Source organism: Amblyomma americanum, chromosome 5 (assembly GCF_052857255.1).
Source record: "Amblyomma americanum isolate KBUSLIRL-KWMA chromosome 5, ASM5285725v1, whole genome shotgun sequence".
NCBI lineage: Eukaryota > Metazoa > Arthropoda > Arachnida > Ixodida > Ixodidae > Amblyomma > Amblyomma americanum.
The window spans coordinates 150,606,965-150,622,788 of NC_135501.1; the positions used below are offsets into that span (position 1 = coordinate 150,606,965).

At 47.0% G+C, this 15,824-nt stretch overlaps 1 protein-coding gene across 1 annotated transcript; it reads left to right on the forward strand.

The window, feature by feature from the left end:
• The first annotated feature begins 1,831 nt into the window (after window positions 1-1,831).
• LOC144134262 (uncharacterized) lies at window positions 1,832-15,173 on the forward strand. The gene is made up of 7 exons (XM_077667215.1): window positions 1,832-1,904; window positions 9,476-9,571; window positions 11,085-11,161; window positions 11,662-11,917; window positions 12,858-12,995; window positions 14,404-14,569; window positions 14,901-15,173. Exons 1-7 carry the CDS (start codon window positions 1,832-1,834, stop codon window positions 15,157-15,159), a joined length of 1,065 nt encoding a protein of 354 aa, XP_077523341.1. The 3' UTR covers window positions 15,160-15,173.
• Window positions 15,174-15,824: the final 651 nt, after the last annotated feature.

The following is a 15,824-nucleotide window of genomic DNA, read 5'->3' on the forward strand; positions in this document are numbered from 1 at the left end:
CCTTGGCGACAGATCCCGTGCTTTCATCTCTTACCATCGTTGATATGCCTGCGGAGCAGCGGAAAGACCTGTGGCTTCCTTCCCTAATAGACACCGTGTCTTCGTCACAAAACGTTGCGCCTTCAAGAATATTATGGCGTCGAGCTCCGCACTTTGCCCTCCGGGACGGCCTTCTATACCGTCACAACTACATGCCTGATGGTAGGCGATGGCTTCTTGCTATTCCCCGCAAGTTACGATCTCATATTTGCGCCTCTTACCACATTGACCCTCAGTGTGCGCACACTGGCATGCTGAAAACATTCAAAAGACTTTCTCGGCGTTACTATTCACGTGGCATGTACGCCTATGTTCGGAAATACGTCCGATCTTGCATCGCCTGCAGCGGCTGAAGACCTCTGCTTTTCGTGTGACCGGCCCATTGCAACCACTCCCTTGCCCGGCACGTCCTTTCGATCACGTTGTCGTTGATCTTTACGGCCCGCTTCTCTGTATGGTCTCTGGGAACCGCTGGATTATTGTCGGCGTTGACCACCTCACCCGGTATGCCGAGACAGCCGCCCTTCCTGCTGCTACTTCCCGTGAAGTTGCGATGTTCCTGCTGCATGATTTTGTTCTTTGCCACGGCGCGCCCCGCAAGACCCTAAGTGACGGAGGCCACGTCTTCCTTTCCCACGTCATTGAACCTCTGCTTACCGAATGTCGCATCGTACATCAGACCACCACTGCCTACCATCCCCAAACTAACGGGCTAACCGAGCGCATCAATCACACTCTCGGAGAAATGCTCAGGATGTACGCCGCAGCGGATCAGACCGACTGGGGCGCTATCCTTCCTTTCGTGACGTACGGGTACAACACCGCCACGCAGTCAACCATCGGTTTTACCCCTTTCTTTCTGCTGTATGGGCGTGAGCCGTCGTCCACGATGGATACCATCTTGCCATATACTCCCGACGCCTCCGATTGGACGCCCCTCTCCGAAGTCGCGAAGCATGCGGAGGAGTGCCGCCAGTTGGCGCGCTCTTTTACCTTGGCATTCCAAGGCCGCCAAAAGCATCGTCACGATAACAATAACAGGCAACACGTTTTTCCGATAGGATCCCTAGTTTGGCTTTGGGTTCCAGGCACACCACCAGGATTGTCGTCAAAATTCCGTACAGAATACCACGGCCCTTATCACGTCGTCCAGCAAATGTCGCCTGTGAATTACATCGTGGTGCCGCTCAACCCCTCTTTGGACTTGCGCCATCGCGGCCGAGAAACCGTCCACGTCAGCCGCCTGAAGACCTACTACGACCTGCTCCTCTTGTCCTCGCCGTAGGTCGCCAGGGTGGCTCCTCTTCGTTCCCGGGGCAGTTGTAGCGAACCATGACGGCTGTGCCTGATGCTGCATAGGCAGATCATTGACCAAGCGCTGATGAATACGAGGCGCCGATGAAAGATGAAGCGCCGCCGCGCTGCACGAGAACGCTTGTTTGGATTGGCCGTCGGCGCTGCCCGCTGTCATGCTCGCCGTTTTGTGTCGCCCGCCCTGAACTCTTTCCTCTGACCTATTTGTGCACAAACCCCCTTGCACTAATCACTTGTTTGTATATAATTACTGGACGAGTGTAAAGTAATATTCATCGCAAAACCTTTAGAAAGGTATTACCAGTTGCGTGATAGTATGTAACCATAAACTGATTTTTTTCGTTCCTAACTGTATTCTTATTGCGTAAACCGCTAAGCACTCAAGCACAGATAGCCTTTCCAGGTGGCAGTTAAAGCGCAGAAGTTGAGAGAGATCTTTGCTGAGACTTTCATGCGATGATTGAGACAGCGAGCGAAGATGACTTTCCAGAAATTCGTCACTATTTCTCGGACGAACATCAGCGAGAAGTACGAGCTGATGCTGAAGCTGGGTGAGTGAACTCTTTTGGACTGCCTTCCTTCGGAGCAGCTTCTTTGAAAATGAGTCTTGCTTTAAAATTTTTCTGTGATTAATGTATTTTATATGGCTACCAGAATGATGCTGTTTTCAACAAAAATGCAGCAACTGTGGGTATTATAAAAATTGCGGGCCCAGAATCAACGGCTCAGTCGCCCACCAAAACAGATTGCTAACATAGAAGGAGATACAAACAGAAAAAGAATTGAGGAAAAAAGTTATGACTCTTACCTGCATATTTACACCACTGAGGCCACTGCTTCCTTAATTTACGAAACCAAAACTGGCTTCTGCTAAACGTCCAACAAAGTCCAGCTCCCGTAAGTATAAGCAAAGAACTGTCACACTGTGTAAAGTATCAAGTGCTGAGCTAATTCTTATAATTTTACTACTTCGGCTTCTTTCCTTCTTCAGTTGTTTATGGCCAGTGTGCACGCCTCTGAGTCAGTTTCACCTCACAGCGATATCGGAGAAAGAGTTATCAATGACAGCGTAGAAATTGGAAACCATATTGAAGCAATATTTTGTTCAGCTGAGAAAACAGGTAGCTTTCCAGATTGAGCAGAGTCGAGCTGATGTGATCCGAGTGCTGCGAGCTATTTCTTTCCTTATGCAAATGTTATTTTATACGTATGTCAGATGTTGCTACATATGTTGGCTAAGAGAGGTGCCGTAGTGGAGGGCTCGGGATAAATTTAGACTAACTGCCTAGCCACAGGTTTTTTTTAATGTACGGTGACATATCACGTACAGAACATGGGAAAATTACATGTTGCCTCCTTCAAAATGAGGCCGCTTCGGTCGGGATTCGATCCCACGTCGATCCCTAATTGGGCTCAGCAGCCGAGTGCCACATAGCCACTGAGGCTCCGCAGCAGGTAAAATATAAAGGAAAACGACCACCATCCGAACATGGAGTTTCTTACTGTCAACTGGAGGGAAAGCTGGCGGCACCGCACTTTAGCCATCATGGACGCTCAAAGCATCATGGGCGAGTGAGCTACCTGGTGAAGACAAAAAATTTTGTGTGGCCATAAAAAGAACGAAAAATTAAGTGTCCCTGCCACCTGGTGCGGAAAGCCGGACTTTTTGTCGAACAACGACCCAGGAGCACTCAAGATCTTCAAGACGTTTATTTTAGAGATAAAACGGATAAAAGAGATTTTCGACCAAAGTAAACGCTTTCAAAAGATCTTTTACCGTCAGGATTCAGTCCGTCCTAACAATACGCTTAAAAGAGGCCCTTAGAAGACGGGTCCTATCTCTGCCCTCTCAAAGGTATCTTAAAGGCGATAGAAGTTTTGGCGAGAAAGGAATCTTATTTTGGCGGGATTTTGGCCTCGGTTTGGATACCAGGCAGACGGCTGGTTCTATGTCAGCCCTATTTAAGGCGCCTTATAGACCACAAAAGTTTTGGCGGCAAAACATTCAATTTTGGCGGGCTTTTCGGGCTTGTGGTGCACGGGATTGAAGACGGGTTATATTACTGCCCTCTTTAATATAGATAGTAGACGACACGCGTTTCAGCAGAAAGGCCCATCTAATTCTGACGGGCTGTTTGGGCTCGGTGTTTTTCTCAAGAGTACACGCAGTTGCCTGTCTCGAAGCTGGCAGGCGGCGGCGGCCCCGCCATCTTTGCGGCCTCCACGGTGCACGCCTGGAACGTCACACGCTCTCTTCGTAGTTCAGCCTGAATTTATATGATGTGAAGGTTCCTCATCATTGTGCTAACTTTGGGGGAACCTGTATTCGCACGTAACCCTTACGACAACTCTGCCACGTTTCCCCAGCAGCAGATCCCTCATCCTGTTTCTCCGCTGCGCGGTGGCCATTGCTTGTGCCCTCGTGGGCTCGCCCAGCTCTCCGCACTACCGCTACGCGTGAATACCCTGTGGACCTCCCATCGTCGCTCTGTACTTGTTCTGCAGCAGTCTTCGCGCGGACCTTTGCGTGCCTGCAGCCCTATCCGCGTCGCTGCCTATATATACTAAAGCAAGGTTGCAATGGTTCCTTCGTGCTGTTTCCTCGCTGCACGGTGGATATCACGCACTCTCTTCCTTTCAGCTCTTTGTCGCTGTTCGATCTCTCCCGGCGTGGTGCTGGCCACCATCGAGCGTGCAGACCTCTTCGCTGTGTAGTGGTTCTTCGGTGGTCTTTTTCTTCTCTTTCCACCGTGTTGCGTCCTCGCGCCTCTGAGTGTGTACCATTCACCAGTGCTTCCGTCCGACCCCAGAAAGCTATGACCACCTCTACATGCGTTTCGTCACTCACATCTCCTTCTCTGCTGCTACCTGGGCCAAGTTGGTGGCAGTGAGTGGTGGATTGTGCTTCCTGGATTGGCTGCAGCGACTCTATGATATCTTCGAGAGCTGCGGTCACTGCAGCAGATGAGGTGGCCAGCCAACTGCCGCATACACCACCGGAAGTGGGCCTCGAGGCCACTCTGCTTTTGCGGGTGTCATATTGACTTACCTGCTACAGGACGTCCCACCGCCCACTGTCATATATTGACCTGTACCAGCTGGGCTGTCCTGTACCGGCTGTACATTCAGCCCATTTTTCCAATGTGTCCTGGATTAGAACTCAGGAACCACATTCCCTCCACTCGCTCCACGTGCCCCTCTGCCTCTCTGTCTTTATACACACCTAATCCCTCCACAATCCCACTCTCCAAGCTCGAGTTCCTAGCTATGCTTGTTTTCGATGATAGCAGAACTGTAAGTCTTTATGGCCCAATATTGTCATAGTACTCCTCTTATCTTGTTCGCATGCATTGGTGTGGCTTGATTCACTTTATCAAGTTAGTACACAGAATCTGCTTTCGCTTTTGCTAATTGATTCACCGTGCTCATGTACTCTCGCCTTCGAAGGTGAGGAGACTACACAAGCACGGTGAATCAAATCCAGACAGGAAAATAATTTTTGAACATATTATTTATTTACACTGCACTGTAGCTGTACCAGAAGCACCATTACTTTTTCTCAGAGTCGAAGCTGCCATATGTGCATGCAAAGCAGAAGATGCATTTAACATTTGAGTCAAAACAATGTCGACGCATTTCCTTGCACGCGTTTCGCTTAACTGGTCTCTCTTTGAATTGCAGCATATTGGTCAATAACTTTGCTGCTTGTAGAAACTATTGTGGGATGAGCGAACAATCAATATATGCCGCGCAGTCTGTGCAAGGAGGCGCGAAAGTTCACGATCTGCTTGTGCCGCATTATTTAATTTAAACTGGTTTAGGTCGCTGTGCCATGGACAAAGCAGTCAGAGGTATTTTTATATTTTTTTTCTGGTCTGCCCACCATCTAATGAATGTTTCACGACATAACACAGTTTCCTATTGCTCTCCATACGTCTTATGTCCCAGTTTATGATACCTGGGGAGTGGCATTATGAAGATGTCCCATTGTGCGCCCCGCGCACAGACGACTGTCGCGAACGTAGTATGGAAAAGCCGTAGTAGCGTGAACGTAATGGCACACGACACCAATAAAAAAATTCTGTTTTCCAAAATCCCATTAAATGTTCCTAAGTTGTTCAAGCAGTATAAAAACATTAATTCCTGAAAGTCTGCCTGTTATGCACACAAAATTTTGTTTCTGGGGTGTGCGATTACTTGAGAGCAAGCCGTATCTTAGTTTGGACAAACTTTACATTTACATGCCTTCCTGCTCAATTGTTGCAATTTATATGCAGGATATTGAATATTAGGGCATTCTTGAATATCGAACAACGTTTATGTTTGCATTATTTTTTGGCCAAAAGTTGTGGTTCTGCAGTCGGTAGCTCTACGTTCCATGAACCTTAGAACGTCCACGGTGGCTGAGGTGGTCTCGATGAAGCTGCATGCCAACTCCCAGGAATGGGGCGCCAGCTTTCCCCCTAAGTTTTAGTAAGAAAATTTATGGATCCGAACCCATGGTATGCTGCTACATATGCCGCACATAGTTCAGCTCTAATTCATAATTCAGCTCTATTAATTGCAGACTAAAAAAACCTTGCAATAGCATTTGCAATGCAATAGCATATAGACGTCACCTCCAATTATTCCAAACGACCCCCCCCCCCAATTACAGGCCCACCCCAGAAAATGTTCTAAGGTGTATTTGTGGGTGGATTGAAGTGCATTGTAGTGGAGGTTATTGAGTGAAAAATGCGGATTTGTGAATTAGTTGGGATTAGTGGGTGGATTAAGGTGGATGATTGGGTATTCAGTGCAGTTCCATATATGATAAACCAATTGAAGCTACTCAGACATTGTTTAGACTCAAATTTGGTGATGCTGATGACGGCACGGCCCTCTCTATCAACCTTAGAATTCCATTATGGAGACACTCGGTGGTTTCTGCAAAACGCTACCTAAATTCGCATTAATAATTGGCACACACACACGTGCATGTGTGCATACAGACACACACACACACACAAGTACAGACAAATAATACAAACAGACGGCCATTGGACAGAGTAAAACCATGCCTTCGTTCATTGCCCTCTTGACTGAATGTTCACGTTTTTTAGAGCGGCCTTTTTTCTGTGAAAATTGCCGATCCTCCAAGAAAACTGTTCTAGTAAAAAAATGCTGCCACTGTTACAAAAGTTTTGTGAACATATACATGCAAACTATACGGTCCCTTTTAGCGTCAGTACAAGTCACTATAAAAGAAACTGAATTCGGAGACTGCCGGCGCGGTTAGACGCCAGACCTGTACTTGTCTTAAATACGTCATGCGTAAATTATTGGCAAAATTGATAATTAATGGAAACCCGTGGAAACGTTGCTTCGATTTCCGATGGTGCTTATTGTATCACTGTCGTTACAGTGTGCCCATAAATTTTTTCTGGTTATACAGCCGTGGTGGCTCAGTGGTTATGGCGCTCGGCTGCTGACCCCAAAAGAAGTGGGTTCGATCCCGGCTACGGTGGTTGGATTTCGATGGAGGCTAAATTCTAAAGGCCCGTGTAATGTACGGTGCCGATGCACGCTGAAGAACCCCAGGCGGTTGAAATTTCCAGAGCCCTCCACTACGGCGCTCCTCATAGCCTGAGTCTCCGTGGGATGTTAAACCACCATAAACCATTTTTCAGTTTGCTGTACTCGAAAATTACCGCAAAACTTCGGCACAAAACGAAACTGCATTTACGACTGCTTAAAGACGGGTCATTTGCGGTACAGCGTGTGACAGAAAAAGTTTACAACTCTTGTTCACCTCTGCGGTAAAATATTAAATGAGAGGCGTGCTACGGATATCCATACTTTTTGAGAACTGCATCATAATGCAGCGTTCTTTTTTCTCTTGCATGTCTAGCGAGAGCAATTTATTAAGGAGCAATCAAAGCTCAAGAACTTTTCTCGGAGCATGTTTCACAACCGCGTTGTTGGTTTTAGGTATTTTCACATGCATACTTTTTAGAGCTTGTTACACTTTCTTTTTATGGTTTTCATTGCATACTTACTGAAACATCATCGGAATATTTGAACTTGAACCTTCGCCTGAAATTCCCCCCGCAGTCCCCATTCTTCCAGAAAAAAGAGAAGAAAATATATGCATCCATGTTTTTAATGATACCCACCCCCACTGATTCGTTTCACCAATGCAGACCGGCAACTATGGCAAGAGAATCAAGGACACGGGTTCAGTTCTGCGCAGGCGGTCCCTTATTCGACGCTCTGCTTGTAACCTATATTGGGCCAACACTGGCCCAATACACGCTGGTAACACCTCATCCTTCTGTCTTTGTTTTGGGAAGCTGAAGTGAGTTTAGCCTCGAATACTCCTCTGGCGGGAAGTATTCTTAAGCAAATTACGGGACGTTAAAATTATGTTAACCCCACAGTACTGACACAGTAAAAGCCTTTTAGCACAGTACTATTCCCTAATGGCATGAAAAAAATTCAGTGCGCTTGAAGTTCCTTCCAATAAAAATGTTTGAATTGCGCTCAGCCTTCATGAAATCTAGTGTCGTCACTGCAGGCAATAGTAGGCCACCTGCCAGCAAGGGGACGACGTCTGAGCACAGCATGTACGTCGCCCCTATCGAGTTTAGCCTCACTTTCTCTGTCAATTTCAGTTGTCAATTACTGATCAATTTGCCCATTTTTTGGTCGTTTTACCACCATATATAGAGCCTTTGCCAATTTTTTGGTGGTTTTACCACCATATATAGAGCAAGACCGATCATATTGAGCCAATACTTTTGTGCCAATAGTTATTTTTTATTCACCTCCAACATTAGGTGGACTCTTTAAGGTGAGTAAGAATGTCTCAAACCTTGAGACCAGAGGAGAAGAAGCGATGTGTGTTGAAAGCACGGATATACTGTAATAATGTGCAGTACTGTAGGGGTGCTGTACAGGACTGTATAAACGTTGCAGTACAGTATTGACTGGTGCTCTAAATAATTAAGGAGCCTAACAGTAATGGTTAGAAACAAGCTATTCAGTATTAGTTAACCAGTCTGCTAGTTATCACACCTTAGCTTATATTCTGATATACTCCACCGCTGACTATGCTATGCCGAAAAAAGCGCTGTTCTAACTCAGAAATCCTATTTTTTTTAATTAGTGCAAGGTCTTAGGCCGCCAGCTGCACATTCTGATACTTTCTGAGCTCAACCCACCCTCTCAGACGAATCCACCGGATATACTATTCCTATAATTTAGACAAAGTGTTTGTTTACTTTTTAAGCGTCATCTTTGTCTCCCGCTTCACATATTGCACCGCAGAAAAAGTATTTCTTGCTGTTTCTTATTGCGATTCATTTGTGCACGTCATTATCAGGCTCATCGGACAAGGAACGCGAGCTCAAGCCAGATACATAAGCCCGCTGCGTGGCGCCGTCAGCTGGGGGCTCCTCCCGTCAAAGGACATCGTGCCGAAAGAGAGAAAAGAGGACCTTCTGGGGATAATCGACGTTTAAAGACACGTAAGTTACCAATTTCCTCACCCTTGCAAGGTAGGATTGCTAGAGAATATATATATGTGTTCATCTGTTTATTTGCTACAATGGCGGGTGTTTCAGCGACCACTTTCAAAACTTCCTAAAAACAGTACGTTCGAAATTGGAAGTCTTTTCAGGAAAATACTCTCAGCCGTGGCGGATGTAGGTTCACTAAGAAATCCTGCAGATTAGCTTGCTCACGACCTAAGATTTAATGACTGTCTTTTCATTAGCTCGCTCAGAAGGTTAGTGGATTTCACAAGGTTACTTTGCCTACCTCTGCCGCCCTCCGAATCGCACTGTCCTTTTTTTGGTTTCCGTTATCATTCTATTGTCTGGGTTAAATGCCTTTGGTTGGCACAGTGTGGTAATTTAAAGCCTATGTACTGTGGTGAATGAATGATTACACAAGCTTACATATGTGCAGCTTTTCTCAACGCTCAACTGAAGAAGTCATAAGGAATGCTTTTGGAGTAACTTTGCTTTACACGAACAAAAAAATAAATAAAGCGCGATTCATTCCCAGCCTTTGCGAAGAACACGTATACACGCATGCCGTGTGGGACCTAACGTATCCCACATTATTTGACTCGGTGCAGTTGAAGCTGATGACAGACGCTACCCAAAGCGTGCCGTCAAGGAAGTCAGCTACGCGGAGGACGCCGAAGACCAGGGGTCATCCGGCCAGCCCTCCTGTGAGTGCAGAGGTTCCTGGGGGAAGCCCCGTTATTTAGTTATTCCCTGTGCATCTCGCATGTTCGTGAAAGCGATATCAAGAGAGGGGTATTCAGTGAGAACAGAAAGCATGTGACGGACCCATTGCCATAAAGAGCTGGGCGGCAGTACATTAAAAGCTAGGTCTAACCAGGGAGCATACACGATGAATTATTGAGGGTTCTTTTGGAACTAAAGGTGTATTAAGTGTTGAGGTGCATGACCATGTATGCCTGCGCTCTTTGCTAAAAGTGAGCCTATAATGACATGTGCACAGTAAGGCAGTCCGAAAAGAAAATGAAGACTAAGCAAACTTTCCTCAGGGGTATTCACGCTGGGAAAGAAATTTTCTAGCCGAATTTCCAGCTGGGGTGACATTTTCTCGCCGTACGTGGACGAGACTCGAGCTGTAGCTACTGGGGCTGAAAATTTTACAGCTGGAGACTGAGAGCAAGAAATGTTCCAGCTGGACACGGTTTGTAGTTCTAGTTGTAACTGGGCATTTCCAGCTGGAAAGGCATGATTTGACGTTCATTTATTTATTTTATTTATTTATTTATTTATTACAGATACTCCAATGGCCCTTGGGTGAGGATTTTTCACATGAGGGGCTTTACATGAGAGTGCTTGTTTCTGACAGAAGCAATACCACAGTTTTCAGCTAATCTTCTGCAGAGTTTCGCTGGAACAGAGTCCGTTAGCAGACATATGCTAATAAAGCAAAAGTAATAAAGATGGCTTGCTAATCCAGCTAAGAATCGGCAGAGCTTTGGGCAATTGAATGGGCTTAAGTTCTCAGACATTAATAGCTAGGGATAACAAACGGTGCGATGTTTTACGATGATGAGGATTGCTGTTTTGTTTTCTTTCATAGAATGTTATAGAAGACACTTGATTATGCTGCAGCTTAATTGTTTGTTTCTTTAGCTCGGAATCGTAATGTTCCGTTAAAGCTGCTCTATTCGATTCTATGCCACGAGCCATGCTTAGAGCACCTATCTTGTGATCAAATGCAGCCTCGCCCGAGACGTCTTCCAGCAGGTACTGCTGCCTGAGACGGCAGCGAAAAGAGATCAAGTACATGGAATGCAAGGAAAACTCAGACGAGGAATACCTGTGCGAGTCTTTGAAAACCGGTTCCTGGCTTGCAAAACGATGACGGGAAATGCGGACTTCGTTGTAAATGGGTCTTTAAGCAGAACTAGTAAGTGATGAACATAGGAAATGCAGTGCAGATTGTCTAGAATCTCTGGCACTCTTTGCTACTTACATGCTCCACACTAAAGACCGGCCATTTGGACAACTTCTTACAATGGTCTAGCGCAGAGCAGGCATCCTTGAAGGTTTCATTTTTATCATGGAATAATGAGTCATGGTCACCCAGGCGTGCATATTTCAGGCACAGTTTGAGCGCCCTTCAGTCAGCGAGCATTGCATACAAAATGTCAGCATCCTCGCATCATTTTCTGAAACCACGACCTGGATACTCTGAAGTTTGCGATCACTGCGGAATCGACTACCCTGGTGACTGCCCCGAACACGCACCATTGACCCACGTCAAGGAGTTGGAGGTGAGTGCCAAGCACGTAAACTTTTGAAGGCAATCATAAAACGCTGTCTTCAAACCGCGTTCACGTCTACCTGTTTGCGGCCGGCGTAAAGGGAGCCGATGAACACTACCACAGCGAACTTGCCCGGCGGAGACAGTGGTGCTTAAATGCGCGCCTTCACCTTAATGGACCTCTCGACTATGGAAATTCCCTCTCCCTCCTTTTACTGCCTGTTTCATTTTTGCCCTGACTGGCGCGGTTCCTTTCCCACCAAGCTTGAGCGAGACTGTTAACTGCACCTTTCCTTTTGACCTCACTGGTATACACCACATGCACGCCTTTTCATTCTTTCAGCCCGTTTCAAAGACTACCACATTCAAGCGAACGCAAATGAAGAGAATTGTCGAGTCTGGAACTTCAGCTCCAGAGAATATGAAAAGTGTAATCTGTGCATTTCCAGTGCATAAAAAACGTTAGCCAGTGGCATTGCAGGAAGCCTCAAACTGGCGCGTTTTTCGCAGGTGGAGGTTGTGACCCGCTTCATGCCAACAAAACCCTCCCCGTGGGCCCTGTCCATCAGCCGCTCTACCATTAAAGGGGCCCAGCACGGCGTGTTCACGCTGAAACCACTGCCCAGGAAGGTCTACTTTGGTCCACATGAGGGCGTCAAGGTGGAGAACAATGGAGAGGGCAACGGCTACAACTGGCAGGCGCTTCAGACACAGGTCTTCTTTAGAACTATTGAGGCAGTGGTTAGAGAACTTGTCTTTGCACCTTGTGACAGCTGTTTGATGGTTATGAAAGAATATATTTTTACTCAATGGCTATACTGCCATCACATATGAAGTGAAGGAACTTTTCAGTGAGTAGGCTAACTCTTTATACCTTCCAGGATAAACCTACATATCGCCAGATGTATGATCGAAATGCTCGACCCGAAGCTCTCTTGGCAAGATCTTTCAATTACGGAAGGTAGTAGGTTTAAAGTCTTTGTCTTAGCGAAATATCTGGCTTACTAAAAAAGCACAGCAAACAGTTGTGTTTAAAGGCGTGGTATGTGCCATGCCTTGGTTGAATTCAGCTTCACAAGTCATCAGTGTAGACATTGTTGCTGTCTCCTTTGCTTTGACGTTAGGCTAAGATTGACCAAAACCACCCTTAATACATTCTTTCGGAAAGTTCCTGGGATTCTTCAATCTTTCAGCATTATTCATAGCTTTTGTTGGCGCACAATGACTCTCAATGCGTACTTCATAGAAATATGTTCGCAAGACTGGTCAATTTCTTGCCACTCGAGAAATGGAACGTGGTGCTCAGGAGCATGACCTTTCAGAAAGGAACCCCCCTGCAAAGCAGGTAATACCATCATCGGCTGGAGGATACAAGCGACTCGAGCCACATTTCGTGATCTTTGTTTCGTTCTGATTTCTTTTGGTTCTCTGTCTTTGGGGTCGTCCACCGGTCAGTGGGAAGCCATGACAAAGGACTAAAAGAAATTGCCGAAATAAAATGTAGTAAATATACGACCCCTTTACTTCATCGTAGCTTTCAGCAGGCTTGTGATGGAGAGGCGAAAAGAAAAAAAGCTTCACTGAGATTGTTTCACGGTGTCCCTAGGCTGAAGCTGAGGACAGAACACCAAGGTGATCTGCAAAGACGGTGAGATAATCCTGGGGGACAGATCCAACTGGATGCGCTACGTGAACTGCGCGGCCAGTCCGCGGGAGGAGTGCCTGGTGGCCATCAGGCGTTCCGGCAACGTATACTACTGGACGCCCAAGGCCGTGGGCGCCGGAGAGGAGCTCCTCGTTTGGTACGGCACAGCGTTCGCTCAGGTTGCGGCCGCCCGCGGAAGGTGAGGGTCTCGTCATTTCACGCCAACGATGAACAACCGCAAATGGGTTGGGTGAGCTGATTAACGTTGACAAGAGATTTTCGAAAATCTAAGGACTATTATGGATATCACCTATGTTGGGCTACACGGCTCTCAATAAATCAGAAGCTTAACAGTAACAATTAAACAGTTAACTAATCTGTTTAGTTCACCAGCTTTGTATTTAGCACATATTAAAGGAGTATAAACACCAAATTTTTGCTTGCGTGCTTTCTTCCTTCAAATCATGTGTTAGAGGTTGATATGCATAGACAACGCCGTGTTAATCGCCTAAGGCTGCCACATAGTTTATAATTGAATTTCTTCTTGATGCTGTTTCGGTTTAATCAGCCCAACGATGGCTGTGTTTAGGTCACGCGAGGAATGAAAAAAAAATGACAGTACAACTGCTGATTTGTCAATTATTGCCATTCCAGCTCTTGAATCAGGCTGGGTTAAGTGGCTCCCAGTAGTACTTGCGAAAGCGCATGATTTTTTGCACTCTTTTTTTGGCGGACAGCGAGAGCCTCTCCTGAGTTTCCCATGGCATCTCCTGAGCTATCTCCACATATGTTTCGCCGCATGTGGCGCAGCATGGTGACGGCACGCCGGTTTTGCATCGCGCTAGTCCTGGCCGCAGGAGCTTCGCCCTGCCATAGTTCGCTCCATGTCGGTTGGCCTTTAGATGTATTCTCATACACTACACCGCTGACAATGCCATGCTGAAAAAGTGCCTTTCTAACTCAAAAAGCTGGTTTGAAAGCATTGCTGGCAGTGATACGCCCTCTATATATGGACCACGAATGGCACCAGAATATTCGTGGTTGGGCAGCTTAAAGAAGGAAAAATAATGGGAGATTGGAGGGAGGGTCAAATTTAAAGCATACATGATGCGTTTGTGCTATTACTCCTCGTGAAGACAAAATAAACGAGAGAAGCAAAATAACAAAATGAACTTTTGAGAGCTTCGAATACTCGCCTGCCAGCGAGAGCACTTAGCCACGCCCTCAGTATTGGAAAGCTTTCTCCTCGTCAGCGTCTCAAGGAAATGCTGGGAAAACATTTGGTTAGGTCTGCCAGGTCTTTTGGATGGTGGCCGTAAACCCTTGCCTCCCTCTTGGCGCCGACACTGACATAAACGTCTATTTCCCCCGCTCTTTTGTCACCTTCGGAAGAACGCCCAGCGTGCATGCAGTTGTCCTTGCCAGTACAGAGCTGCGCCCGTGGTACTTTGCACAAGCAACTGCACAAGGTGACGATAACAAAGCGGTAGTAACTCTTCTGAACACGTGTGTATAGATGTGAATTTGTGATGACTGAAGATTAATTCTGAACCTTCTGCTAATTCGTTCCCGAGCTCTCCACAAATTGTCCGTTTTTATACCCTCAGGAAATGGAAATCACGAAGCAAAACCGAAACCGGTTTTCTCCTGCGACGCATGCGGCGAGCTGTTTTCTGCGCAAGACGGCTTGGAGAAGCACAGGCGGCGCAAGCACCCGCAGAGGCCAGAGGGAAGGTACCGCTGCACCCACTGCCCCTTTTCGAGCAATGAAAAGTAAGACAACTTGTTTTTTTTTTGTTAATATGTAGATACACCTGCGACAAAAACAATGCTGTTCCAATATCCATATTCAAGAAGGGCAGGAAGAGGTGGGGGCAATAGCTCGATGCTACAAGGGGAAAGTGTTTCAACATGATGCAGTTGAATCATTGAAAAAATACACTTTTTCTTTCGGCTCTCCTCCTGGACGAACTAGTGACACTAGGAGGTGGATCCGCGGCCACGTGTGGTAGCATGCATTGGGCTTCTTAGTTTATCACCTCTGCGTCGTGAAATAATAAGGCTGACATGCTCTTCCCTCCTTGTTTCGTTCGCTTCCATCCAGAGCTAATGCCGTCACACACGAGAGGACCCACACGGGCGAGCATCCCTTCATGTGTCACGTCTGCCAAAAGTGCTTCACTCAGCAAGCAAGTCTCACCCGCCACCAGCTGATGCACTTTGGGGAGAGGCCACCTGTGTCCCCGCTGCGGAAAGGGGTTCACTCAGAGGGGAGACCTCAACAGGCACCTTGTGACTCACACGGAGGAGAGGCCCCACGCCTGCTCACAGTGCGGCAAGAGGTTCACGCGACTCGGTGGTGAAGTGAGACATGAGAGGGTGGTGCACGGCTGCCAGTACCAGCTGCACTGCCCGCACTGCGGGAGAGTGTGCTGGGACGTGGCCCATGTGAGAAGACAAGTGCGCGCATGCAACGGCTTTCCTGGGAATGACCAACCACAGTACAGCGATGAGTGAGGGACTCAGTGCAGTTGAAGCCGTGTAAAAGCGAGGAAGAGAGTATGCCAGTCGTAGAGCTGACGTGAAAGTAGTGTAAAACAAACAAGAAAAGGAAAGCCAAGGCAGTCATCCTAAGCAGTAGTTAGCGAAGAATAGACCGATTTCACAAAGGCTACTGCGCATGTGCCTGTTTACGGGAAGAAGCCAAGAGTCATCTTGGTTGCAGTCCTCCGTGGCGCTGTCTGCACGGAAGCCCACTTTATTGGCATCTTCATTGGCATTATACCCGGTCGCAGTAGTTTTCCGCAGTGTCATTTACTGCGTTGAGCAGAATGCAACAGAGGCGTCACTACGAAGTTTATGGATTCAATGCTAATCACAGCAGACACAGCGCTGAGAGGGTATTCAGTTGCAGCAGGGAGTGGATCGACTGACCGCTTCGGCAATGTTGCGCTTGTTACTCGGACCCTGTCGTTAAAAGTCCTGCAGGTGACGATGAAAACGCGATTGACCGTTACTTTGGCTCATT